At 41.2% G+C, this 27,677-nt stretch overlaps 3 protein-coding genes across 4 annotated transcripts in view; 1 reads left to right on the forward strand and 2 right to left on the reverse strand.

Moving 5' to 3' along the window:
• The window catches only part of LOC116899406 (cytochrome P450 20A1), a 41,371-nt gene extending 34,959 nt beyond the window's left edge, over positions 1 to 6,412 (reverse strand). Inside the window, exons 1-4 of one of the 2 annotated variants that reach the window (XM_032901142.1) lie at positions 6,276 to 6,412; positions 2,733 to 2,782; positions 1,885 to 2,051; positions 385 to 527 (exon numbers count right to left, since the gene is read on the reverse strand). In XM_032901142.1, the coding sequence (XP_032757033.1) occupies positions 385 to 527; positions 1,885 to 2,051; positions 2,733 to 2,782; positions 6,276 to 6,347 (432 nt within the window). In that variant the 5' untranslated portion in view covers positions 6,348 to 6,412. The remainder of the gene's footprint in view (positions 1 to 384; positions 528 to 1,884; positions 2,052 to 2,732; positions 2,783 to 6,275) is intronic. The other variant, XM_032901143.1, reaches the window with a different exon arrangement.
• Positions 6,413 to 16,034: 9,622 nt separating this feature from the next.
• LOC116898507 (ATP synthase F(0) complex subunit C2, mitochondrial-like) lies at positions 16,035 to 16,564 on the forward strand. Its single transcript, XM_032899738.1, is given in 2 exon segments — positions 16,035 to 16,134; positions 16,137 to 16,564. Coding segments are annotated over 2 exon segments (498 nt in total). The 3' UTR covers positions 16,535 to 16,564.
• An 8,945-nt stretch (positions 16,565 to 25,509) lies between these two features.
• Positions 25,510 to 27,677, reverse strand: part of LOC116898508 (neurobeachin-like protein 1) — a gene marked incomplete at its 5' end in the record, with an annotated part of 36,840 nt that continues 34,672 nt past the window's right edge. The window contains one exon of the mRNA XM_032899739.1: positions 25,510 to 26,418. Within this exon, the coding sequence (XP_032755630.1) occupies positions 26,317 to 26,418 (102 nt within the window). The remainder of the gene's footprint in view (positions 26,419 to 27,677) is intronic.

Below are 27,677 nucleotides of genomic sequence, written 5' to 3' on the forward strand. Positions count from 1 at the left end.
GCTCCCAGACTCACGTCCGCTGGCTCACAACCACCTATAACTCCAGTGCCAGGGAATCCAATGCCTCTGGCCTCTGCAGGTACCTGCATTCAGGTGCGCATTCCCACACGCTGACACGTACACCTACCTATAATTACAAATGATAACACCTTTAAAAATGGTCAGCTAAGAAAAATGGGTACGAAAAGACGGGCAAACATTAGGCATACTAAGTGTAGAAATGCCGTAAACAGGGTTGTCTACACTCTGTGAACAGGGTTATCTACACCTGGTAAACACAGTTGTCTATACTGTGTGAACACGGTTGTCTACACTCTGTAAACAGGTTGTCCACACTGTCAACATGGCTGTCTACACCGTACACCCAGACAAGCCCTACCTTACCTTCAGCAGGAGAGGGAAGTTACTCTGCAAAGCAGCCGTCACAGCATCTCCGTACAGTCTCCTCCTCACGTGGTCCTCACTCCCACTCCCAGCACCAGACCGATAGCCTAATAGTGACTTCAGCATGGTTTCAAATGGGTCCACTGAAACAGACAGATTCAGGATTTCCATATTAAAATAGTCATTCAAAAGAAAACACAGTCAAGAGAAGTCAGAGTCAGTGGGGTGGAGGGACAGTACAGAGCATAGAGATCCTTCCACAACACCATTAAGTCTTCGTAAGTCTGAACGGGTCAAGGGTCAATAAAAATGGGCAAAACTGTCCTGACCTAGAAGTCTGTAGTACTTCATCAACGCCTGCAAAAAGGTGTATGGATAGAGGTACAATTTTTAAACAAAGATTTTGTTTCTTTTCTTTTTCTGCATACTTTGCCCGCATGTATGTCTGTGCACCGCGTGCACACAGGACCCAGAAAAAAAGTGTTGCGTCTTAGAGAACTGGAGCTCGGGCAGTTGTGAGCTTCCCTGTGCGCTGGTAACCGGACCCAGGTCTTTTGTCTATACTGAGCCACACCTGACACGCGTACCAAGTTTAAAGCCAAATGGATAATGCTGTGTGTCGTGTTCGAGCATTAGCTGACAAAACCAGCTGTGGTCGGTTTCTCTTCTTCTACTGCTTTAGTAGCTAGACTGTATGTGTGCACACACACATTTCTGAAAACAATTCAAACACACAAAAAAGTACAAAAACGTTGAAATCCTAAATCCCCCTAACTGTTAACAATGTTGGGACTTGCCGACTTGACCAGTAAGCCCAGCCACTGCTGCCTCTCCGGTTCTGCGATGACAAGAGCCTGCCACCACACCTGGCCTTCTGTGTGGGCTCTGGGGACGGGGCACAGGCCCGCATGCATCAAGCACTTGATCATCTGAGTCCCCCCGCCCTGAAATGCATTTTGATACAATGAATAAGACAAGGATTTACTTTTTTCCTGAATAGTGACTTTGTTTTCTCAGAAATAGCCACACCCTTTGTCCTGTTATAGAAAAGGAGTTTTCCTGCCTGCCTGCTCATCACTGAGCCTGTAAGCGGCCCAGTAGTCCAGGAGTCCAATCCTGTCACCAGTGAGGTGAGTGTTCCAGACCTGTCTGGGACAGCCCGCTACTTCCCTCGTTAATATTCCTTAGATGTCTCCTAGCTGCTCACATACATTAACCCTTCCAGATGGACGCTGGAACCATTATCTCAGCTTCCCCAAAAAGAACCCTGCTGTAATTTACAATAGGAGCGAGTTATGTATAGCTGTAAATTAAAGACAAGATTAACTTCATACCATTGTATCCTTTTAGATGAAACAACCCAGACTTTAATACACACCCAGCGCACAGTTCAAAGCATTTGATAAACATTAGCTATGCCCATCCAACAGCCTTCCGTCTTTATAAACATTTAGTCTTCGTAGGTAGGGGTCAGCTGAGGAGAGAGAAGATGTCACTTACAAGTCTTATTGGGGTTGAAATGCTGCTTCAGTGCATCAGCGGTGCCTAAGCTGACCACAAGACGCCTGCCAAACCAGAAAGAGACCACAGGCCCATATCTTCCATGCAAATTAACCAGGAACTCATGCAAACTTCCACTGTTCACAATGTCTGGAAGATTACCATCTCTGAGGAAAGACAGACGTGGAATAATCAGTGTAACCTGGAAAAATCATAAAGCCATACGTAGCCGTCTCTCAGACCTGTGTCGCCAGATGGAGCTTCATAAACCTAAATTACAAAATACCCCAAACTCCGATAAATTCACCGCCTGCGGCTTCTGTAATTATATTGAGATGTGGATTTTTCTGAGGACTTTAAGAATTCATGAAAGTGTGTTGTGAAAACAACACAAGGAACATGTGACATAATCCAGAACTACCCAACCCGTCACCCATCCCACAGCCGCAGGCAGGCTCCCAGCCGGAGGAAACCTAGGGTTGGCTTCAAAGTTCTATTTTCCCCCATCTCATTTCTATCTTATCTTCAGTTTTCTCTGAACAGGAAAGGGGAAGTAATGAGTCGGTACCTTTCCTCTCATTTCATAACGGAGGACAAGGTGTATTTCCAGAGGTAAATTAGAAGTACAAAAATTCAAATAAAATGAGGAATTTAACAACACAGTTTAGGGCCAAGGCTGTGGTTCAGAGGCACAGCACTTGCTTACCATGCTCTGAGGCCTCGGGTTCAATCCCCAGCACCATCAACAAAACAAAGCAACAACAAACCAACACAAAGTCATACTTTTGTTTTGATACCAAAAAGGAAGAAATGTCTCTACTTCATAAAAAACAAACAAATGTGCTTACTTTTCTTCAGTTGGAGTAAGCCCTGGGATTCCTGAAGCTTGTCGGGAAGCCTAAATGGAAAACAAGAAGAACAATAAAACGGACAGCCATTGCAGTCCATTGAGCTCCACCTAGACAGCGTCGGGGCACTTGAGAGCCAGACGGGCACTGGGCGACTCTGTGCCTCTCTGAGGAAAATCAACTGAACACGGGCAAAGGAGTTCCTAAGAAGTCGAGAGGCAAAATGTCCTTATGCATTCTTTGTGCAAACCTGCCGGGAGGAGCACAAGAAGAAGCACCCGGATGCTTCTGTCAACTTCTCAGAATTCTCCAAGAAGTGCTCCAAGAAGTGGAGCATGTCTGCTAAAGAAAAGGGGAAACTTGAAGATATGACGAAGGCTGGCAAGGCTCGTTATGAAAGAGAAATGAAAACCTACATTCCCCCCCCCCAAAGGGGAGACCAAAAGAAGTTCAAGGACCCCAATGCCCCCAAGGGACCTCCTTTGGCCTCTTGTTCTGTTCAAATCAAAGGTGAGCATCCTGGCTTATCCATTGGTGATGTCGCAAAGAAACTAGGAGAGATGTGGAACAACACTGTCTGGATAACAGGCAGCCCTATGGGAAGAAGGCCGCCGAGCTGAAGGAGAAGTGTGAGAAGGATATCGCTGCCTACAGAGCTAAAGGAAAACCTGATGCAGCGAGAAAGGGGGTGGACAAGGCCGAGAAGGGCAAGAAAAAGAAGGAAGAGGAGGACAATGAAGAGGATGAGGAAGATGAAATGGAAAGATTTTAAGAGCCAAAGGGGATGGAGGAAACCAGGGAACAAGGCCTTCTGAGCACAGCTGGGCCAATGCACAAACGACCTCACAGGAGGGGAGTGAAGCTCATTCACGGTCAGCATCAGACGGAGCCCCAGTGCGAGAGAAGTGGACACAAACTCTCCTCCCTAACCCAAAAGCTATCTCGAATTGATGACCACTTGTAAATGAAAATCTAGGTTTTTCAACAGTCTCATTGGAGAAGCGAATCACTCTGTGGGCTGAATGAACTGTTAGGGAGAAGGGCAAAACTCTGAAGAAGCATGCGTCCTCAGTACCTCTCAGTACACGCCAGCTAGGACATCAGCTCATCATTCCTCTGTGGAGCCGCTGCTCTCGGATTGTTAATGCTGCTGAATTCTGGACCCTGAGCCTCCGCGGCCACACTTGGCTCAGCCGATGACTCTTTGCCTTTCTTCAGTCTGCTCCTCCCCAGGCCTCTTTCCAGTCCCCTCCTCCTTACCCCAACTCCCTCTTCAGCCTCTATCTAAATATGGAGAATTCAGGGCTTAGTCTTTGGGCCTCTTCTCTCCTAGATCTGAGTTTGTCAGGAGACTGGAACTTCCCAGCTTCAATAGAATACACACACTGGCAGTCCCCAAAATGTCTCCAGTCTGGCTTTTTACCTTAAACCTCAAGACTTTCTTACTTTGATTATCGTACCACTTGGATGTCAAACAGCATCTTAAACCTGGCTTACACAACCCCAAACTTCTGATCTCTATGAAAGCTCACTAACTCCCACCAAGATAAAAAGCAAACAAAACCCTCACTTCCCCTGGGGTCAAATCCATTCTTCCGTCTACCCCCACCCCCCAACGTGTTTTCTTCCAGTTTCACTCAGGTTCACATTTTTTTAAAGAATTATTATATTTTTTAAAAGATTTATTCATTTATTATATATAAGTGCACTGTAGCTGTCTTCAGACACACCAGAAGAGGGCATCGGATCTCTTTACAGATGGTTGTGAGCCACCATGTGATTGCTGGGAATTGAACTCAGGACCTCTGGAAGAGCAGTCAGTGCTCTTAACCACTGAGCCATCTCTCCAGCCCCTAAGAATTATTTTTATTTACTTATTTTATGTACGTGAGTATACTGTCGCTGTCTTCATGACACCAGAAGAGGGCATCAGATCCATTAGAGATGGTTGTGAGCCACCATGTGGTTGCCGGGAATTGAACTCAGGACCTCTGTTAGAACAATCAGTGCTCTTAACCGCTGAGCCATCTCTCCGGCCCAGGTTCATGTTTTACACCCAGCCTCACTGGTTTTATCTTAACAATGTTGTAGTTCTCACCATGTGCACCCGGTGTCCAAGCACACACCATCTCGCACCAAAATGACAGTAGTTATCTTTCCAACTACTCTCTCTGCTCCTACCCCTGCCCCAGCCCCATAATTACGGTCCATTCTCAACACAGTAGCCAGAATAACTATCATAAAACTTACCTAATAATATTAGGATTGTTCTGAACTGCGGTCCCACTACATTGCCCAAGATGGCTTCAAGCTCAAGATCCTCCCCGAGTAGCTGGGAATTGACACGTCCAGCTCACAAATTAAAGTTCTCTTTTAAAGCCAAAAATTCTTTAGTTCAAAGATTTGCATTCATTTAAAAAGAATGAAGATTTTGCCACATATTTTAAAAATATTTTTTTAGTATACAAATTTTAAAATTTAAGACAAGGGCTCATGTGATCCAGGCTGGCCTAGAACTTGGGTCCATTTTGGAAGAAACTCTTGAACTTTCCTGCCTCCACCATTCAAGAGCTAGGATTATAGGCCCCACACAGCATTCCCAGTTTTTCTTAAAACTAAAATAGCCACTTTTCTAATGACACCCTCCAGTAGAATGCAGACTAAAAGTCCTTTGAATAGCTTTTCGGCCATTTACACCTATCTGTCTTTCCTGTTTGGTTTTACATTCGCTCCAGCCACATGGATCTAGCTTGCTAGGACACAGTTCTCTTATTCCCGGAAGGCCTGAACTTTCACCTTCTCCGTATCAATGTTTTGTTTCTCATGAGTTCAGGTGTGGTTTCTGTATTAGTCTAACTCATCACCAGCTCTCAACAGGACACTTCTAAGAGGTGTCTCCATCACCAGTAATCTACCCGGGGCTGTTCACTACCCTGCAATTTTTCCATATATCCACCACACTTTGTAAATATATTCTTTTAAAGACAGGGTTTGATGTAGTCCAAGGTGGTCTTTGAGCTCCCATTCCATCCTCCTGCCTCTACCTCCCACATCCCATTCCATGCTAGGATTATAGATATAAGCAACGCCCGGCTTTATACAATACACTTTAAGGAAGTTTCCTTAACCACTAACTCCGGAGCCTTGAGAGCTTCCCCGCTGAAAAGGACAGGTAGATAAAGTTTGCGTTGGCGAGCTCAGCTCGCCCATTCCAACAATGGTGCGGGGGCAGATGCAGGGGGCTGCTAGGAAAAGACGGAAGGAGTTTCTCCCCTGACGTGGCAGCAAACGGGATTGGGGTTTGAGGGCGTCAATGTTCCCAAAGGCACCCGAGGTAATTGAGTGCTGCCTGGGAAAACCGGTACCGCGCACAAGGAACGCGGGACCCCGCCCAGGACCACAGCCCACGACCAGAGCACGCATGCGCACGGGGAACGCACGCCAGGGTGGCCCCACGTGACTCTCCCGGGAGCGCTCCCCGCAGACCGGCCGCCCGGGTCCTCGCGGCGCAGGCGCAACCCCGAATCTCGCCTCGGAGGTTACCGGGTAGAGGTACAGCACCGCTCCCACCAGCGCCAGCAGGAACGTCACGGCGAAGATGGCGAAGTCCAGCATGCTTCCTCCGGCCCGCCCGCGCGGTCACCGGCTTTGCCCTCCGCGGTGGCGCCCGCGGCTGGAGAAGGAGGTGGCATCCGGAGATCAGCGAATCGGAGCCGCGGTCGCCCCGCCACGCCTGCGCTGGGCGTCACCCCTGTTCTGTTGGCGACTGCTCCACAGGCCACCAGGAAACCTCCAGGCCCGGATCCCACCCTGGCCTGTCTAGAGGCAAGCTACACCAGTCCGCTTGCACGAAGTGGTCTCACTACTACATTTCAGTGCGACTCACAACCCAAACCAGCCTAACCAGGACACCTGCATGGCTGAAGAGCTAGGCACCGTTAGAGGCTCCTTATTGCTCAAAAGCATCCAGTGAATGTGGTTGGGTTTTGTTTTTTGACAAGATAACACTATATATCCCTGTATAGCTTGGAACTATGTAGACCAGGCTGGCCTCGGACTAACAGAGCTATGCCAGTCTCTGCCTTCCTGGTTCTGGAATTAAAGGCGTTAGCCACGGTGGCGGACAGTGGGTAGGATTTCTGGCCACCGTGGCAGTCAGTGGATAGGATTTCTAGCTGTTACTTCCGATTTGCAGTACATTCCTTGAGTTTTTCAAGCTCCGTTTTTGTTTTGTTTGTTTGTTGTTTGTTTTGTTTTTGTTTTCTATGTAAAACTGAAAGCCAGAGGCTGGGAAGGTAGATTGGTAGAGTGCTTTTCTAGTATGTACGAAGTCCTGATTCTGTCTCAGCACCACATAACTTGGGGTGGCACACATTTGTAATCCCAGCATCCAGGAGGTGGAGGCAAGAAAATCAAGTGTCATTCCCAACTACATACCGAATTCCTGGATTACCTGAGCCCCTGCCTCAGCAAATCAAAATCAAATCCTTCAGAATAATACCATATAGAGTCGCCAGTGGTAGGGTACTATTGGATGTTCTATGGTAAGCGCTGAGCAGTGAAAGCATTTCAAGCATTGATTGATCAGAGCATTACTACTATAATTTGAGATCCTTCTGTTCTATCTGACCCAGAAATTTTGACATGGATTAAGGCAAAGCAAAGCCCGCTGCTTATTGGCACGACATTTAGTGGAAGCATTCTAAAACAGTTTATAGACTGTGATGCTTGAATATCAAAGCTTCACACAGCAATCTGGCGAGTCATTGGGAGTTGCATTTAGAGCTCCTATGATAAATGACTACGCATAAGCAGGAACCACCCCTCACTGAAAAATGCCTTATCTTTTTGAAGCTGTAACAACACTTCTACTCAAGATTTCCTTGATTGGAAATCACCTGTTTTCCTCCTGAGACAAAGTTGTCTGTGCTGCTCAAGCTGACCTCAAACCTCTGATTTTGTCTTAGTTTACAAGCCGCTGGAATTCTAGCCATGCACCACCACACACAGCAAAAGCTGTACTTTTAACTCAATGTATTTCAACTGCCCTGAGTGTTTCAAGGGTTCGTTTCTAAAATCAATTTTAAAGACATTTCCCATCAAAATGACAGTCCACATCTACAGCAGACGAGATTTTGAAATGTACAATGTAGCTCTTTAACAATGTGGCACCACTTTCCTAAGACTTCTGGTCCTCACCTCTCCAGTCCCAAGGCAAAACCATGCCTGATACCTGCCAGGCAGGTGCTCTAACATTGAAACCCTCTGGGATTTTTAGTCCTAAACTAGCTCTTAGCCCGGCATCCTCTGAACTTCAGACTATCTACAGAGGCAGGATACAGTGTTTCAGAAATGGAGACTGTCTAAAACTAGACAGGAAGATGCCTACAGATCGGTAGCTGGGCCTCATTTATCATTTGGTTCTGGGACTTCTTCCCAGCACCACAGAATGCCAGAGACAAATAGACGTCAACAAGTCTACCTCTTCTTTACGCTTTAAAATTAGTTTAATAACTAACTTAGTATACATTCACAAGTTTTTGTATTGATACCCAAAATTTTTGTCTTGACTTGAACAGGTTAAACTTTTGACATTGTAAATATTCATGTATCGAAAATGTTACTTTTATAAAAAAAAAAGAATTTAAATGATTCATGTTGTGAGTGTGTCAGAACCATAAACACATATAGACAAGTCTGTATCTTTATTTACATAGTGCTGGAACTTATTGAATAACAATAAACTCACAAGCTTTGTTGGATTTCTTGGCTACCAAGTAGGACTTCTCTTGATAGCTGGCCATTGGCAATCATAGGTTCTTTTACTCCAGTCTTGTGCATGTGTGCGTGCATGCATGTGTGTGTGTGTGTGTGTGTGTGTGTGTGTGTGTAAGAGTGTAGGCTAGGTGCTCACAAGAATGGTGAACATGTAGGGATCAAAGGACAGTTTTCAAGAATCAGTTCTCTCCTTCCTCCATGAGTTCTGGGGACCAAACTCAAGCCATCAGGTTTGTACAACAGGTACTTTTACCCCACTGAGCCATCTCTCCAGCACCATCACACCCATATTTTGAAAACAGGGTTTCACTATAGAGTTTTGCCTGGCCTAGAACTCTCAGAGACCCACCTGCCTGTCTCAGCATTCCAAGAGGATAGTTTAAAGGTGTGTGCCATTCTGATTATTTTACTGGTCCTTTTATTCCAATCTTTATTGCTACTATTAAGTCATACAGTATTTCATACAATAAATGTGTATGTATAGGTTACAGAATGACTACAAAAGGCGATAGAGTACAAAGAAGTCCTGGAGGCAGCAGCAGAGAGAACTGATACAGATGTGAAGACAGGGATTTGATGAAATATTAACAAATCCAGTTGGGGCTGATGGATGCTGAGCGCCCAGAAATAGGTTTGCTGAGCCGGACAGGTGCAGTATGTTTGAGCACCAGAGCAGCCCAGATGGATAGCTGGAGGGATGGGCAGACCGACAGATGGCAGTTTGACTGGGCTCATCAAGCAGTGGGGACAGGAGTTCTTTGCCTCCTGGTCCCTTGATACCAGCATCTAATATAGTTGGATAATAAGTAAGAGGAGGTGGCCTTACCATACTGGGTCTCATGTATCCCATGCTGGCCTATAATTCACTATGTAGACAAGGCTGGTCTCAAATTCAAAGGGATCCTCCTGCCTCTCCCTCTCAAGTATTGGGATTAAAGGCCTGCACCAACACGCCTACTATAGGTGTCCTCTTTAGAGTCCAGGTAGACTGTTGTACTCTCTGTTAGAGAAGCTGTAGGACCTAGTTTTCTGATGGAGTTTTTTTTTTTTAAGATTTATTCATTTATTATATATAAGTACACTGTAGCTGTCTTCAGATACATCAGAAGAGGGCATCGGATCTCTTTACAGATGGTTGTGAGCCACCATGTGGTTGCTGGGAATTGAACTCAAGACCTCTGGAAGAGTAGATGGGTCCTCTTAACCGCTGAGTCATCTTTCCAGCCTGTCTGATGGAGTTTTAATATACACAAGTACTTTATAAACCTTAACTACTTTGACAAATTTACAGGTGGAAACTTTTTACTTGTAAAAATAGAATTTATCAGGTTATTCTTCAAAAGGCTGGTGCTGGACAGGTGACAGTGCATACATGCACAAATTAGATAGTCAATTTTGCTACTAGTTTTATGGGAATTTGTCTGAATGAAAGTTTTTGTTCTTGAAAAAGTTTTTTCACTGTTGGTTAATTGTCAATGCAAAACATAGCTCTTCAAAGAGAGTAAGAGGTACTTTATTTGAACATGGTCCAGGAATACAGAATGAGGTTGCCCTAAATAACTTCTTTTATAGAGACTTTCAGTCACAGAAGAGAAGAAAGTGATGAGTCAAGGCATTCACCAGTGTAGGTGAAGATACCAAGTAGGCAAGTGTGATGGCCTGAATGAGAATGGTCCCCATAGGCCATTGTTTGCCAGTTGGTGGAACTGTTTGGAAAGGATTAGGAGGTGTGGCCTTGTTGGAGGAGGTGTGTTTTGGGGGTATTGAATTTTCGAAAGCAGCCAGGCCTCCCACACCCATTCCCACTGAGCTGTCTCTGCCTCTGGTTTTGATCCAGATGTGAGCCCTCTGTTGTTCCTGTTGCCATGCCTTCTCTCTGTCATCATGGACTGGAAGCCTCTGAAGCCATATGTTCAATTAAATGCTTTCTTTCATATGTTGCCTTGATCACAATGTTTTGTCACAGCAAGAGAAAAAACTAAGACAGCAAGTAACCAAAAAGCTGGGGAAACTGTAAGTTTCCGATGCCATTTTTAATCTTTGGGTTGGTGGCAGCTACTGGTACAAGACAGGTTTTACCTACTAGTTTAAAAGATATTAGGTCAGGCACAGGTAAGCAATTAAGGAGACTGAACATAGCCTAAGATAACTTTGACTCTGTATGGGCAAAGTTCTGATCAACCAGCCTTATAGAGTCTTTAACATAAAAGATGAGGCCTTGTTTACGTACTTCAGCATGGACTCAGTCTGAATCTCACAACCAGGCACGGGGGAATATGCATGTAATACCAGCACTCAAGAGTCAGAGGCAGGAGAATTGCTAGAAGTTCAAGGCCAACATGGTCTACATAGTGAGTTATCTTCAGCTACAAAGAGAGACTCAAATGACAATTTCAACAATAGTTTATCAGTTTTGTGACTTTAAATTCTTAAGTGTTTAAGACTCCTATTAAAGATTCAAATATTAGCTTGGTGGCATAATGGCACACACCTTTAACCCCAGTACTGGGGAGGCAGAGGTAGACAGAGCTCTGAGTTTGAGGCCAGCCTGATCTACAGAGTAAGTTCCAGGACAGCCAGGGCTGCACAGAGAAATCTTGTCTCACCCCCACCCCCCAAAAAAACCCAAACCCAAAACAAAAACAAGAAAACAAAAACATCAACTAAATACAAAACAAAAACCCAAAACCAAAAATTTAAATATTTAAGGAAATATTTAAGTACTTAAGTAAAATGGTTTGAAATTCAAAATAATTTAGAATCACTATGAATGTTTCAAGATCAAAATAGCATCATAATTTTATTATTAACTTTCTGGCCTAAAATTATATAGAATTAAATATTATACATAAATAAAATTATAACCCAATAGTGGTTCACACCAGTAATACTGGCATTCAGAAGATGGTAAGTCTCTATGCCAATAAGCCTGTGCAAAACCACACAACTCAGTTACAATATTCATATGGCTCTGCTCCATTTCCTTCCACCTCCTCTTCTTGTCTTCTCCTCTTCTGTTCCCTACTCTTACCCCACTCTCTAAAACTCCAGCCCCACCTTTCCCTTCCATTGCCCAATCATAGGCTCTAGCCTTTATTTGAGCAGTTAGGATGGGGAGAAGGTTCACATGAAATTACCTGACTAGGTAACCTACTCCTTATTTGGGCAGCCCCTCTTGAGGAAGCAGAATTAATATTAAAGTACAAACAGCACCAGGGTAACCCACAGTAAGTTTATATACTTATGAATGATAAATTGAATGTCATTTTTGTATGTTTGTGTGAGTGTATGTTCATGTGTATATATGTGTGCCCGTGTATGTGTATGTGTATGTATGTGTGTGTTTACGTGTACATATATGTGTGTACTTGTGTGTGTGTGTGTGTGTGTGTGTGTGTGTGTGTGTGCATTCATGCTCACTCACACACACATGTGGAGACCTGACACTGATGTTAGGAGCTTTCCTCAGTCTCTCTCACCTTCTCCATTGAGACAGTTGCTCTCAACTGAACCCAGAGCTCAACTGTTCAGTTAGTTTAGTTAACCAATTCCCTAGAGACCTGAGAGCCTTTGTCTCTTCCTTCCCTATGGTTGGAATTACAGGGCCACTGCCACACCTACCTGGCATTTACCCCAACTGCAGTGCTCATGCTTGCATGCAGAGCAAGCACTTTGTCTCTGAATTGTCTTCCCAGTACCCACCCCCCAATGTTATTTACTATCAAAACAAGCCAGGATTCAATAACAACCACCCCGTTTACTGGTTGGCATCAGTAGGGGCCCTGAGAAACTTTTTTTAAAGTTATTTTTGTTGTTTTGTTTATTTGATACCAGGTTTCTCTTTGTAGCAGCCTTGGCTGTCCTGGAACTCACTCTGTAGATCAGGCTGGTCTTAAACTCATAGAGATCCCCTGCTTCTGCCTCCCAAGTGGGACTAAAGGCATGCACCAACATCACCTTGTACAACAAACATTCTTTTTGTATTTTTAATGATTTTTTAGCATTTTGTGCATTTGTGTGAGGATGTCATATCCCTTGCTGCCATATGGATGCTGGAAACAGAATTCTGGTCCTTTGGAAGAATAGACAGCATTCCTACCCACTGAGCTATCTCTCTAGCCTCCATAAAAAAGCATTCTTAGCTGCAGATATAATTCTCCAGTTCTTGAGAAAACTTTTAAAAAATAAATAAGATGGAGTGTTGTTACAGAAATATTTTTGAGATATAAGCCTCCAAAGCACAAATTTATGACTCCATTAACTGGTTGCACATTATTTTTAGTGTTCTGTTAGTTCATATCTCATTGAAGGTTCATTTTCCTGAAAGTAACTGGAAAACATTTGTTGGTTGTTCCCTGTTCTTCTATCTCACCACCATTCTGTGACCACTGAAGTTTATTCCTTCTGGCAAGGCTTTCTGTGAACTTAACTTCCCATTGACCTCCGCAAGTAGAAAGCTGAGGCTAGCTGGCCAGAGCGACCCACACTTTTAATCCCAGCACTCAAGAGACAGAGACAGGTAAATCTCTGGGTCAAGTCAAGCCTACACAGTGAGTTCCAGGACAGCCAGAGCTACATAGTGAGACCCTTCCTCATATATGAGAAAGGCTGAGGTTAAGAGAAGGTGAGAGTGGGTTGGGGATTTAGCTCAGTGGTAGAGAGCTTGCCTAGGAAGCGCAAGGCCCTGGGTTCGGTCCCCAGCTCCGGGAAAAAAAAAAAAAAAAAAAGAAAAAAAAAAAAAAAGAAGGTGAGAGTGGCCTTTGGCTCCCGCTCTGTGCAGTATTTGCTAGTTGAAGCTGGATCTCACCACAGCAGCGGCTTCTGAGGTACAGGGCTCCTTCTGTGACCTTCTAACCCTCTCTAAACAACAGCTTGCCCTGCTGCTAACAACATCCCTTTCTCCTCTAAACAACCTCCATCTCTGGATATAATTTCATCATTAACCTTTTGAACCATCTGGATTAAAGGGTTTCTTGACAGAATGGTTAGTCTCTGGCTGATGCACTATTAGGTCCCCAAATTGATTTTGTCAAAATAGAATTCTAGAACTAGGTTAAGAATACATCCAATGGGCTTCTGATGTCCTTCCCTTAGACTGACATGTGGCTTAGCCAATCCTCATCAGGGCTGTGAGGTGGTAACAGACTGTTAAGGACTCCAGGGGGAGCATAAGAGATTTTGAGGTAGACAGCAGCTAAAGATTGCACTAAAAAAGGTACAAAGGGGATTGGGGATTTAGCTCAGTGGTAGAGCGCTTGCCTAGGAAGCGCAAGGCCCTGGGTTCGGTCCCCAGCTCCGAAAAAAAAAAACAAAAAAAAAAAAAAAAAAAAAAGAAAAGGTACAAAGGGGTCGGAGAGACAGCTCAACGTTAAGGGCATTGGCTGTTCTTCCAGAAGACCTGGCTTTAATTTCCAGTACCCATATGCAGTTGACAGCCATCTGTGACTCCAGTTGCAGGGGACCCAATACCCTCTTCTGGTCTCCATCAGTACTGCATGCATTTGATACTCGAGCAAACACTGATGCACATAAAATAAAAATCTCAAGAAGTAACCTTAATCTGGGTACTGGTAGCATACACCCGATGCTCACAAGGCAGGGAAAGGTGGATCTATGAGTTGGAAGCCAGCCTCTTCTACAGAGTGACTTCCAGGATAGCCAAGGCTACAGAGAAAGCGTGTCTCAAACAACAACAACAACAACAACAAAGTTGTAGGTCTTGAACTTCCAGGATAAAGTATTGGAGAAGAGGAGGCAGGCTTTTCTGCTATTCTCAAACCCTATAATGTATACAGCTACATATATGGCTGAGTATCAGAGCCCCAAGTCCAAATGTACAGGTAGTCGCAATGCCCTCAAACACTTCCCTCCCTAATGTCTTGCTCCAAGTTAGGGAATTTACTTACTTTTGCATGGAGGGTGTTTGAGACAAGGTTTTGCTATGTAGCTCAAGCTGATCTCAAAGTTGCAATCCTCTGGGGTGGGCAACTGCCTATAATCAAAGCTCTGGGAAATCTAATATTCTTCTGGCCTCCATGTGCACATGCACACCAAAATACATAAATTACTAAAAGAGAAAGTTGCAACTCTCTGCCTCAGCTTACAAAAGACACAGAAAATGTGGTACATCTATACATGGAGTACTACTCAGCTATCAAAAACAATGACTTCATGAAATTCTTAGGCAAATGGATGGAACTAGAAAATATCCTGAGTGAGGCAAAAGAACACACATGGTATTCACTCACTGATAAGTGGATATTAGCCTAAAAGCTTGGATTACCCCAGATACAATCCACAGACCACATGAATGAAGCTCAAGAGGTTGGAAGACCGAAGGGTAGATACTTCAGTCCTTTTTTTTTGTTTTTTGTTTTTTTTTCGGAGCTGGGGACCGAACCCAGGGCCTTGCGCTTCCTAGGCAAGCGCTCTACCATTGAGCTAAATCCCCAACCCCACTTCAGTCCTTTTTAAGAGAACAAAATATTCACAGGAGGAAATACAGAGACAAAGTGTGGAGCAGAGACTGAGGGAAAGGCCATCCAGAGACGGCCCCACCCAGGGATCCATCCCATATACTGTCACCAAACCCAGACAATATTGTGGATGTTAAGAAGTGCATGCTGACAGGAGCCTGATATAGCTGTCTCCTGAGGCTCTGCCAGAGCCTGAGAAACACAGAATCAGATGCTCTCAACTAACCATTTAACTAAGAACCGGGCCCCCAATGGAGGAGTTACAAAAAGGACTGAAGGAGCTGTTGTTCATAGGAAGAACAACAATACCAACCAACCAGATCCTCAGAGCTCCCAGAGACTAAATAACCAACCAAAGAGTATACATGGAGGGACCCATGGCTCCAGCCACATATGTAGCATAGGATGGCCTTGTCGGGCATCAGTGGGAGGAGAGATTCTTGGCCCTGTGAAGGCTTAATGACCTCATATAGGGGAATACCAGGGTAGGGAGATGGGAGGGAGTGCATGGGAGGGTAGGAGAACACTCTCATAGAGGCAGTGGGACAGGGAAGGGGGAGGGGGATTCCAGAGGGGAAATCAGGAAAGGGGATAACATTTGAAATGTAAGTAAAGAAAATATCCAATTAAAAAAAAAGAAAAAAGGGAAAAAAACAAAAACAAAAAAACTAAGATTCTCATTCTAGCTGCCTGGAAGCTAGTATTCTGCTAGCAGTCTTCAGATGAAGATGTAGAACTCTCAGCTCCTCCTGCACCATGCCTGCCTGGATGCTGTCATGTTCCCACCTTAATAATAATGGATTGAACCTCTGAACCTGTGAACGGCCCCAATTAAATGTTGTCCTTTATAAGAAAAAAAAAAGAAAAAGAATATAACTCTAGGGTCAGTGTGTAAAATGTCTAAAAGACCCGTATTTTAAGATTTGGTTGCCAGCTGATAGACTTATTGATTCAAGAGGACTCTAATCAGTGCATCACTCCATTGGTGAACTTGTCAATGGGGAACTGTGGAAGGTGTGTCCTAGTTAAAGGTTCACTGGGGGAGGGGATGGATGAAACAACGCTGAATGTCGCCCTCTCTGTCTTCTCTACCCTGGGAGCAGCTCTCGCCTTGGCCCCTCACCCCTGAAAAATGTATGCCTGCTCCAAGTCTCTACCTGTTCCCTGATCAGGAGCGCCTCTCACCTGCTGAGTGGTCCGCTCTCCGCAGTGGAGTTGAAGCGACCACAGAGGCCAACAGATGAGGGCCTCAGCTGCCTGGCAGTCCGGCGGCCTCTGACCTCACTTATCCCTAGCCACAGCTTCCAAACCAGCGCCATTTCAAGAGACATCGACACAGCTGCCAAGTTCATTGGAGCTGGGGCTGCTACAGTTGGGGTGGCCGGCTCTGGAGCAGGAATTGGGACTGTTTTTGAGAGTCTCATCATTGGCTATGCCAGGAACTCTTCTCTGAAGCAGCAACTCTATGCGATGCTGGGTTCCGCCCTCTCTGAGGCCATGGGGCTCTTTTGCCCAATGGTGGCCTTCCTCATCCTCTTCGCCATGTGAAGCAGCTGTCTCCACCTCCACCTCCATGGTTCTTCCATCTTCTCTGTGTGTGTTCCTTTTCCTGTGCCTCCCTAAGTCTGGGGAAAGTGCTTGGCTCAGGGTTTGACAGAGAGAAGACAAATATTGTATTAATAAGAAAACAAATCCACAATGGCGAGAGAGTGCTCGACTCAGTTTAGAGGAAGTAACTCCAGTAGCTACCCAAGTTGATAGGCCATAGGTTCCTTGTACTTTCTTTCCCAAGGACTGGGGATTCCACAGGCATGTTCTGGAGGTTAAGCTTTACTGAAGACAACCATTTCACTTATTCATGCACCACCTCTTCCTGTCGCCAACACTGGGTTCACACGCAGGCTCTGTGCGGTAGACTAGTGCTCTCAACACTAGGCTCCAGCGTAGCCAGTTTTCCATTCAGACAGGGTCTCATTATTCTACTCAGGCTGGTGTTGAATCCTTAGATTCTTCTCACAAGGGCCTCACAGTCCCGTTTTCAGCCCCCTAGGAGCTTGGATTTTAGTACAGTGCCACCAGGCCTGGCTTGTGCATTGCCTCATCAAGAAGTGTCTAAATCCATACACTCACATAAATAACTGGTACCACATGACACATGTTTCCACCTATTTCCTCTGAGAGTCACTCACTGTTGTCACAAGTTCCTGAGCCTCCACTTGTAACAACTGTTAAAGAACTGATTCTCTTTTATTTTTTTCTGAAACGAGGTCTATCTTATTAAGTAGTTATGGCTGTCCTGGAACTCCCTATGCAGACTAGGCACCTTCCTGACTCCCTTACTCTGTATGCTTCTTTTCTTAATAATCCTGTGTTCACTTCCTGTCAACACGCTGCTTGCACCATCTCTTGAACTATGGTTGACTTCGTTTATAATACTGGATTAAAAGTATGTACAACTAAAAACAAGTTTTCCCAGTAAATACCATCTAAGGGTTCAACATGTGATCAAGTATTTTGTAGCAATACCTCATGCATGAGACCCAAGGTGCAGGCGTATCTTACCCTAGTTCAAAGGTAGCTATATAGTGTATGTATAAAAGTGTGGCTAGTTTTGTAGGGCAGCAACCAGGTGGTATCCCAAATTTCTCCTGTTATTTCAAACTTAAATTTTATTTATTGCTTGGATGTGGGTTGATTAATGTAAGATTCCCAGACTATGAAATTAACAATTTCTATAGGCTTTCCTGACATTATTAACACCTATAGTTATAATTAAACATAATTTAAATAGAAGTCCTTTGAAAACTACACTAAATGATAATTAGGTAAAGTATTATATCTATGAAAATGGTCCTAGTATGTGAATAAAATATAAAAACCGAGAAAGGTTTTACTTCTGTGGTACCAGAGACTTGCTCACTCATAACAGCCGAGTGAACTACACCATGAACTACATTTCCAGGCCCTTTCACTTCTTTTGAGGTCTGTGTCAGACTTTTTGTTTCTGAGACATGGTACTAAGATATTGTCTCACTTTGCCTTGAACTCTCTCTGTAGCTCACACAGGCCTTAAATTTGCGGTCCTCCTGCCTCAGACTCTCGAATAGCTAGGCTTATAGGTCTGCATCAGTAGGCCGAAATCCAAAGGTTATTTTTTTAAAAAAAATTCTCATCAATTGGATGATGTGATGTTAAATGACAATAAAAACACAAGCTTTATCACCATTTGAAAACACTTATCTGCTGGCTGATAAGGTTTTAGCTGTCCCTGTCCCTGACCTGGCTTTGACCACCATTATTTAGAGATCCTGATGTATACAGTACAGAAAGCTCTAGAGAAGAGCATTGCGACCAGCTCACACTGCCCATTTCTGGGTCTGGAAACAGCGACAAAACACCATCAAGAGGCTGGAGGACTCTGCCTTAACCAAAAATGAGCAGATAGGTTAGTGCTTAAACACACAATAGAGGCTGGGAAGGCAGCTGAATAGTAGAATGTCTACCAGACCTAAAGCCCAGGATTTAACTGTCAGATGGATATAAATGAAAAAGCTGATGCACAAAATATTTTGATTATGAAAATGAAAATTTAAAAATTGAATGTATAATCTGGTTAACATAACATGAAAATTTAAGATTATCACTTATTGAGAAAAAACTGGATCAATGTTTCTGGGATATTTAAAATGAAAGTCTCTTCATGAATGACAGAGACTGATGAAGTAATATTATTACTCACCTTGTGCAGATCACAGGAGAGTCTCATCTGAGAAACAAACAGTGTTTGGTTTCCTGTTTACTGAATACTGCATTCAATTCTTTGTCTACTCAAAATATTTAGACTCAGCAAATTCTAGTCCAAGACAGTAAACAGAACCACAGCCAAATAACAAAAGTAGCAGTGTCTCATTTACTCACACCCACTGTCATGTACAAAGCTAATTTATTATGGACAAAATAAATGTACACTCTTTAAAAATATTACAGTATAAATTTCCAAGAGACTAACAAAGTGCAAAATTTTCAACTATTTTTGATCATACTATACAGAAACAAATCAAAATTAACTCATATACATTCAGTGAAGTTCTTAAAAATATTTATGTGACAAAACAAAATACATCTTGTGTACTTAAGTTCAGAAGGATGAGAGCAGAAAGAATGAATTGCACCAAACAGTAATTTTGTTATCAGAATGCTAATTAAGGTTATTTACATCCTTATAAAGTCTAAAACCTGTTTAACTTTGAAACCCCCCTTTTTGTATATAAATACTCAATGAATCACAGTTTGCACAGTCAATAATTAAACATAAAAAAGGCTTATTACTATTCTTTTTGCAATCAATTCCAGTGGAACAAATAAAAAGGAACATTTTAAGGTAAATACACAACTCCTTAAATACTAACTAGCAGCACAATTTCTAAGTTGTTGAAGGGGTGAGAGACAGAGGCACACACATAGACAGACAGACACATACAGAGAAAGACAGACAGGCAGATATAAATAGACTTCATTCTCTAGCCCAGGGTAGCCTACAGAATTGATGCAATCCTCCTGCTGTAGCCTGTGAGTGTTGGGATTACAGGTCTGCCATCATACTTCGCTGCTAAGTACCTTTTGTTATTAAACAAGTCATTTTGAATTTTCAGCTAACCCTTCTGAGTCGGTGTATATTCATGGATTGAAGAAACTGTCACCCTGTTAAAACTGAAATGCTTCTGACTCCCAGAAAAAAATGTCAAATTAATCAAGTGTTTGTTAATTTTGTCTTAAGTTTAGTAATGAATTTGATAGAAAAACCAGAAATCTGATTATTTTTGCTTTTTTCCCCTCCAACTATACAAACCAAACCAATGGGAAAGAGAAGTTTAGCCTGTAAAAGAATTTAGCAGAAAGCTACATGGCTTCCTTACAAGGTTTCTTCTGTGAAATGGACCGTAAGTAGCAGCAGCTACATAAAAACATTTGTGATGTCTCTAAGCACAGTTTTCAAAGTAAAAGGCAGAATAGAAAAAAGAACTGTCTAAAATATAGAAGGCTGTCAGCAGTAAGTGCTACGTTACCACATAATTTTGGGAGGAGTACAGAAACCAAGTGAGTAGCTAGGGATTATCTAACAAAGCATTCAAACTTCCCAAAAATGTTTCTTTAGATCCAATATGATAAGAATTTAAACTGTTTTCAATTAAATTTTAACTGATATCTCCATGCCAGAATTATTTATAAAAAGCAATATAATTATGTATACTCTTAAAAGCTTAGTACTTGGGAGACAGAGGCAGATGATCTCTGAGTTCAAGGCAGTCCAGTCCACATAGGTAGTTACAGGCCAGCCAAGGCTACATAGTGAGACTCTAGCTCAAAAACTAAACTAAACAACATTAAAGCCTAATTCTCAACCTTACTACCCTATCAGAGAGTATGTCATTTTAATATAAGGTAAATAGAAATATATTACTTAAATAAAATCTTAACTGGAATAAGAATTCTTTTAAAAATAGTTTGCATTTTACCAGTAAACCTTCTCAGAATCATCTAAACCCTAACTAACTGCTCTTACTGTCAATGTAACTACCTTACAGTGCGACCTTCACAAGAGCACTATACAGCAGTGAGACTGTAACTGTTCAGAAACAGTTAGGCAGGAAGGTAAATGACCAGAAAGCCTTTATAAGAGCAAACATGGCGGTGGCGGTGGCAGCAGCAGCAGCAGCAGCAGCAGTTCTTTGCCAACTCTGAAACATTATTTATAACTTGTTTTTGAGATGGAGACCTTACTACACTGTCAGATGTTCCTGAACTTCCGGGTTCAAGTGATCCTTTCATCTCAGTCTCCCAAGCTCTTGGAACCCTATGCATGTACCGCATAATTTACAAATGATGAAATTTGGCATTATGCTAATATATGTAAGATATACATTTTCAAGGAACATGGAAACTCTATCATAGAAAAAGGAATGCTGAGTCAGTGACATTCACTTTGCTTTCTGCTTTAGGGGAAGATATATACCACTGCATTTGTATTTTTTATTTGACATGAAAAGAATTACTTTTATATGGCCAATCTTGCAATGTGTTTAGCAACCACTCTTGTGTGGTGTCAGTAAAGACAGTGGTCTAAGAAAATGTGCCTGATGAATAACCATGGCTGCCAAAAAAAGCTGAAGTTGATAATATAGTCATTTTATATAAGGTTTTTATAATAAAGAAAACCACATAATTTTTATATTCTGTACTTCATGGCTACGTGATTTTCAACAAATAAAAATAGAACCACCTGCAATTTCAGCACATTTGTTTATACCATTATATGTACATAATATATTTATAATTTTTGAGAGCTAGGACTGATTAAATCACTGAAAATCCCAAGTAGTACCTAGCATAGTATATTTATTAGCCTCTGCAGATAACCTGGATCTCAAATTGAGAACAACTCTACGAACTGAGGATGTAAGGCTCAGTGGTAGAGCCCCTCCTACTTACTGTGTATGAGGCCTACTCTGTCCCCAGTGTTGCGAGAAAAAATGATGCTCCAAATCCTAGCCCAGAGCTTTACGTGCAAGTGTACCATCACTAACATATATTGCTAGCACAACCTTAGATCTCTAAATTGTTAATGCTCTATTAGCTCTAAGCCCTAAAACCTATGAAAAATCAAATACTACTCCATACAATATTCTGTCATACCTGCAGACATCATCAGAAGTACTTAGGAGAATGCTTTTCTAGTGGAAAAACTATTCATTTTAAGTTCAATGCTACAAGATACTCAATTCTGTTCTTCTTTTAACACTGCTTACTAATGCTTTTTTTTCCCTTGTCTAACCCAAATACATAAGGTCCTGAATCCAATCCCTAATACTAGAAAAAATTTACACTTTTTAAGTGTGGAAAATATTGACTGATAGGTACTAGGAAGTATATGTATCAAATCTAGCAAAGAAATATAATTTTGTTGAAGGTAAATGTTAACTATGATTTTCAAATGTAAGAAGTCTAAAGAGAATTCATAAGTGAATTTTTCAATAATGAAAAGGAAATACAGTGGTTCTGTCCACATGAAACAAAGTTAATAAAGGCACTGACAGGTTGGTATAACCACTGGCACAGAAAATACTACATATGAATTTAGTAAGTATGGCTTACGCTGTAAATAATATTAAAGACTGATAATATAGTGTTGTTGCCTAATGCAATCAGGAAAAGCACTATGAAAGAATTCTGCAAAACAATGTTTATATATGGGCATTTGAAACAAATCAAATGCAACACACACACACACACACAGAGAGATTAGGAAAAATTACTGACAACGAGTATTTGCTTGCCAATGGTAGGGATGCTTAAGATGCTCAGAAGAGTTTCTATTAGAGACAGAACACTAACATCAGAGCATGGGTCTGGATGCAAAATAAAAACAGCAGCTGTTGCAGGTACAAACCATACATTTCATTTTGTTCATAAAAGATATGGTTAAGAAGACAGGTATGCAATGTAGGAAGTGAGAGGACTAACGCCTTCATACCCCCAGATACTATGCATGTAATCCCTTGTTAAATTCATACAGTCCAAGTACGCACATGCTTCTACTGAAAAGGAGGCAAAGATGAGGCTACTGACTTTATAAATAGAAATATTTTAAAGAAACTAACCTCTCAATATTCAATTAAAACCTTTCCTTAGATGTATCTTTTGTAAAAATGTTATACTTCCAGGCACATGCCTTGCCTCTATCATCACCAAACAAAACAGGTACTCAGCCTAATTTTTTTAACCTATTTCAAAACAAATACAAAGAGGCTAAGATTAAGAGACCATTCTCAAATCCTCAAGTCTAAATTCTAATTCTGTGGGCATATTTATTCCTCCAGTAGCATGCATTTCAGTATCTGTTCTTTGAAAAAATAATCTGATATATCTACAAGGAAAAAAGAAAAAGCAGGCTTACAACTCTGCAGATGTTTTTCTCCTACAAAGAAATGCACTGTGACTTAAAGGGAACCAATAGAAACTTTTTCACAGGTGACACTGGCTAGCAAAGACTTACTGCCACTCTGTATTTGCAGTTCCCTGACCTTCATGCTCTGTTCATTTTTCCTTTTCTTCAATTTTACTTAAGCAATGACATAATACTCACGGTTCTGCTCTCTAAGTACATTCAGCAGTTATATAAATGTACACACACACACACGCACACACACACAGGCACACACAACCACCACCATTTTTTTTTTTTTTAATTTTTTTTTTTGAGCTGGGGACCGAACCCAGGGCCTTGCGCTTCCTAGGCAAGCACTCTACCACTGAGCCAAATCCCCAACCCCAACAACCACCACCAATTTCTACTGACCTCCCTTTCCAAAAGTCAGGTCACTATCTGAGAATAAAGCTCTCATTACCAAGATACTGAGATTTTTATATTCATGATTCCTCTCTCAAGAAACAAAAGCAGAAGAAAAGTTCTGAAAAGATGAACTGACACTCAAAGCAACCAAGCTGAGAATTTATACTCATTAACCATTAACCAAAATATCCAGTTATCAATCTGTATGCTAATAATTTCTTCCCCTTAACATCTACATTCTGACCTGTCAAAGTATACCTTCCCAGTGATATTATCTAGTGACTTTTACTGTTAAGATCTACAGTTTATATATGAGGAGTATATCACTTAGATAATAGTTCCATTGTATTTGCTTGTTTTAATACAAAAGTTTTTTCTTCAAGAATATTCCTAGTATTTTCATACCACATTTATGGTTTCTATTTTTTAGAAAAACCCCCAATTATCAGGCATGATTTTCCATTTAACATCTAGTGTTAGTTTGGGTCAGATCTCTATGAAACTGAGCAAAGCTTCGTATTCATGGTATAAAGAAATCCCACCAAAAGGCAGCAGTCAAACACCATATAGTTAGGGTTTTTTTTTTTTCTTAGATTATCAAAGGTTTTACAATTCTTAAGTAAAAAAAATCCATAAATCCAATATTAAGTGACTTCAAAACAAGGAAAGCATGCATAAATTGCCAAAAAAAGACCTTATCAAGTCTTGATTTAGAGTCAGTCAGTTAGTGTCTGCCTCTTGAGTTTTCCTGTCTCTCTTCCCTCTACTCATCTCTCTCACCCATGTGAGGGAGCAAACCTAGAATCTAGACAATAAAGACAAGTATTCTACTGTAGAATGATACCCCTATTCCTAAATCACTAATTTTCAAATTAAGAAAAAGCGCTCATGTTGGTTCTGACTTGAACTGTCCGTAACAATTTCAGGGTGAACAGAGCCTTGACTGCATCTTGGTTGTAGTGCCTGAATGGTGGGGAGGGAAAGGAACAGAAGCCATGCTTCATATAGCATAACCATCTCTACTGGCTTGGGATACTTCCTTCTCAAAAGGGAAGTCTTTACATTTACACGAATTCTTTTTTTTTTTTTTTTTTGTGCCAGCTGATTGTAATGTGATATATCTAAAACACAGCTATTTCCTCCTACATCAGATAACTGAACTAAGTAGACAGTGATTTTTGCAGTGTTCTACTAATTCTGACTCACAACATAACAAAATATTGGAAAATTTCCCTAAACATAATTTTTTATTTCTAAATTTTTAAAAACACTTTTTTTTTAATTATGGAGAAAAGGCCACTAGATATTGTGGTCAACTTGAGAGAGAAAATGGAAAATCAAAAGTTTTTTAAGATTCAACTGAAAAGACACTAGGTATAAGGAAATCTATGGCTATCAGATTTTTTAAAAAAAGTATAATTTTTAAAGGCTACTATAGTAAAGTCATTTTTTGTTGTCCATAGATCATTAAGAAAGCCATGTAATAGTTCTTTTCTGAAAATAAACTCAACATATAAATTTCTTTTTTTTTTTTTTTTGTTCTTTTTTTTTTTTGGCTGGGACCAACCCAGGGCCTTATGCTTCCTAGGCAAGTGCTCTACCACTGAGCTAAATCCCCAACCCCAACATATAAATTTCTATACAACTTCAGAGATTGACAGATTTTCCCAAAGCCTGTGGAATCTAATTATCAATATTGCTAGTTGTAAAACTTCTCTAATCTAACTCAAAGTCAATTTTACAAAAACAAACAAAATCATTTTGAATTCCAAATTAATCAATCAGCTTTTTACTTAAAAATTTAAATATAATATTTAATAAACTATAGTAAAATTAGCTATCATCCTAACAGTTGTGTAAGTTGTGTGTGTATATGTGTATGTGTGTACATACATACACACACACACATACAAATAAAAGCAAGAAAAAGGATTTTGCACAATACTACCTTATCTAAATGACTTTAAATTATGCCGTATTATTTCTATCAACTATGACCTTTTTAGGGCATTACTTTTAACTCATAATCATCAGGGTAAAAATACTTAAATACAAAGAGAGTACATACAGTGTTTGTTTAACAAAGACAAATGCACGAAAATTTGATTTCATAGATGTAAATTGTGCTGCAAATGCTACTCACAGGACAGGCTGGCCAAAGCCACAATTAGCATTTTTTTTTGCTTAAATATACTATTAATGAAGTACATTTGTAAAAGTTATCTCTAGTTTTTCTTTTTCCTATTCAACTTTTGTGGCAATTCAATACATTTTATTTGTAATATATTAAATATTAGGGGTAGGGAAATGAACCACTGTACTATTCCAATGTTTATATTTAATCTAATTGTGCAGAGTGAAACTTCTGAAAATTCAATGGTAAACAAATGTCTAAAGGTTTATTTCCTTAACCAGGAGCTTCATGAGTAAACTGATGTTTTTAATGTAATGGTCAGTAAACACAAAAATGATTATTTAAAAGAACACATGAAAAGCCACATCTCTCAACTCTCTATTATCTATACAACTACTTTATTAGAAATATCTTGAATTTTGCTACTTAGATTACAGGAATTCAACCTAAAAGTAAAATATTACAAGTCTGTTTTTTAAATGGATTTAATAACTTAGGAATTATTTAATCAAATTATTAAATCAAATCAAATGTATTTTCTCAATTGAATTTTAGTACTGTTTAATAAAACTAGACTCATGTTGACAAAACTTTAAAAATGGACTTAAGACAATAACCTACTATGAGATAAGGCCTTGCTATGTAGCACAGGCTGGCCTTGAACTTAAGATCCACCTGCCTCAGCCTCTTAAGCGTTCTGTGTTACAGGCACGTCCTCCAATATCAAACCGTGGTAATCCATTTTTCAGATAAAACCATTAAAGACTTTCAGAGTGGAGAGATGCAGCTAAATGACAAAACAGTAAATGAAGCTGAGTTCTCCATCACAGAAGGTGGAAGGAACAATCACTTGAAATCTTGAGTATTATATTCCGTTTCTCCAGCTGAAATCTGGTTGAGCCGCTTGCTAGAGCCCCACAATTTTCGAGAAAGCTGGCCCGATCGCATCTGTTTAAGATAATTCAGAGAAAGGACGAATAGACGTTAAGGAAAAAATAAGAATATATGAAATCAGCTTGTAAAATACTGAGTTTATAAAGGGCATAACAGGTTTTGGTAGCAAAATCACTAACATGTTAAAAAGACTCTTAAGATTTATTTATTTATTATATATAAGTACATTGTGTCTGTCTTCAGACGCACCAGAAGAGGACATCGGATCTCATTACAGATGGTTGTGAGCCACCATGTGGTTTCTGGGATTTGAACTCAGGACCTCTAGAAGAGTGGTCAGTGCTCTTAACCACTGAGCCATCTCTCCAACCTTAGGTTCTTTTCTTTTCTTCCTTCCTTCCCTCCCTCCTTCCTTCCTTCCTTCCTTCCTTCCTTCCTGTCTGTCTGTCTCTCTGTCTGTCTGTCTGTCTCTCTCTCTCTCTGTCTCTCTCTGTCTCTCTCTCTCTCTCTTTATGTGCGTACACTATCACTCTCTTCAAACACACCAGAAGAGCGTATCAGATCCCATTACAGATGGTTGTGAGCCACCATGTGGTTGCTGGGATTTGAACTTATGACTTCTGGAAAAGCAGTCAGTGCTCTTAACCACTGAGCCATCTTTCCAGGGCGAAAAAGAGTCTTGATTAACAACAAAAGCTATTTCTTTATTGCAATAGGAGAGATTAAACTCAAGGCCTCTCCTTGTTAAGCAAATACTCAAGCACATCCCTTGCCGTTTTTTGCACTTTTATTTCAAGGTGGTCTCATTATTTGCTTGGCCTGGTCTTGAATTCACCCTGTAGGCTGGGCAGACCTTCAACTTGTGATTCTTAGACCTTAGCCTCCAACCAACAGGGACTGTAGGTGTGTACTCAAAGTCTGAGGAGAGGTTCTATGTAATTATCACAATAGCGGGGAAAGGTGGGCATGATTCAGAAAACTCTCAAGAAACACAATGTTGAATGGAAACATGTTTTAAAATTTATGTTATGTAAACAAGTCTTTGCTTATCCATGTATATGTACCACATGCCTCATGCCTGTGAAGGTCAGAAGCGGTGGTGGTTCTCTTAGAACTGGAGCTACAAATGGTTCTAAGGCGCTATGTCTGTGCTGGGATCTCTCTCCAGCCTTCCTCTGTGGTTGTTTGTAGAATGGATCTTGCTATGTAGCCCTGACTTGCCTAGAACTTACTATGTAGACCAGTCTAGCACCCAAACCTTCAAGCACTAGGATTATAAGTAAGCTCTACCACACTCCATTTCTTCTCTCAAA

Source organism: Rattus rattus, chromosome 4, assembly GCF_011064425.1.
Source record: "Rattus rattus isolate New Zealand chromosome 4, Rrattus_CSIRO_v1, whole genome shotgun sequence".
NCBI classification, from domain to species: Eukaryota; Metazoa; Chordata; class Mammalia; order Rodentia; family Muridae; genus Rattus; species Rattus rattus.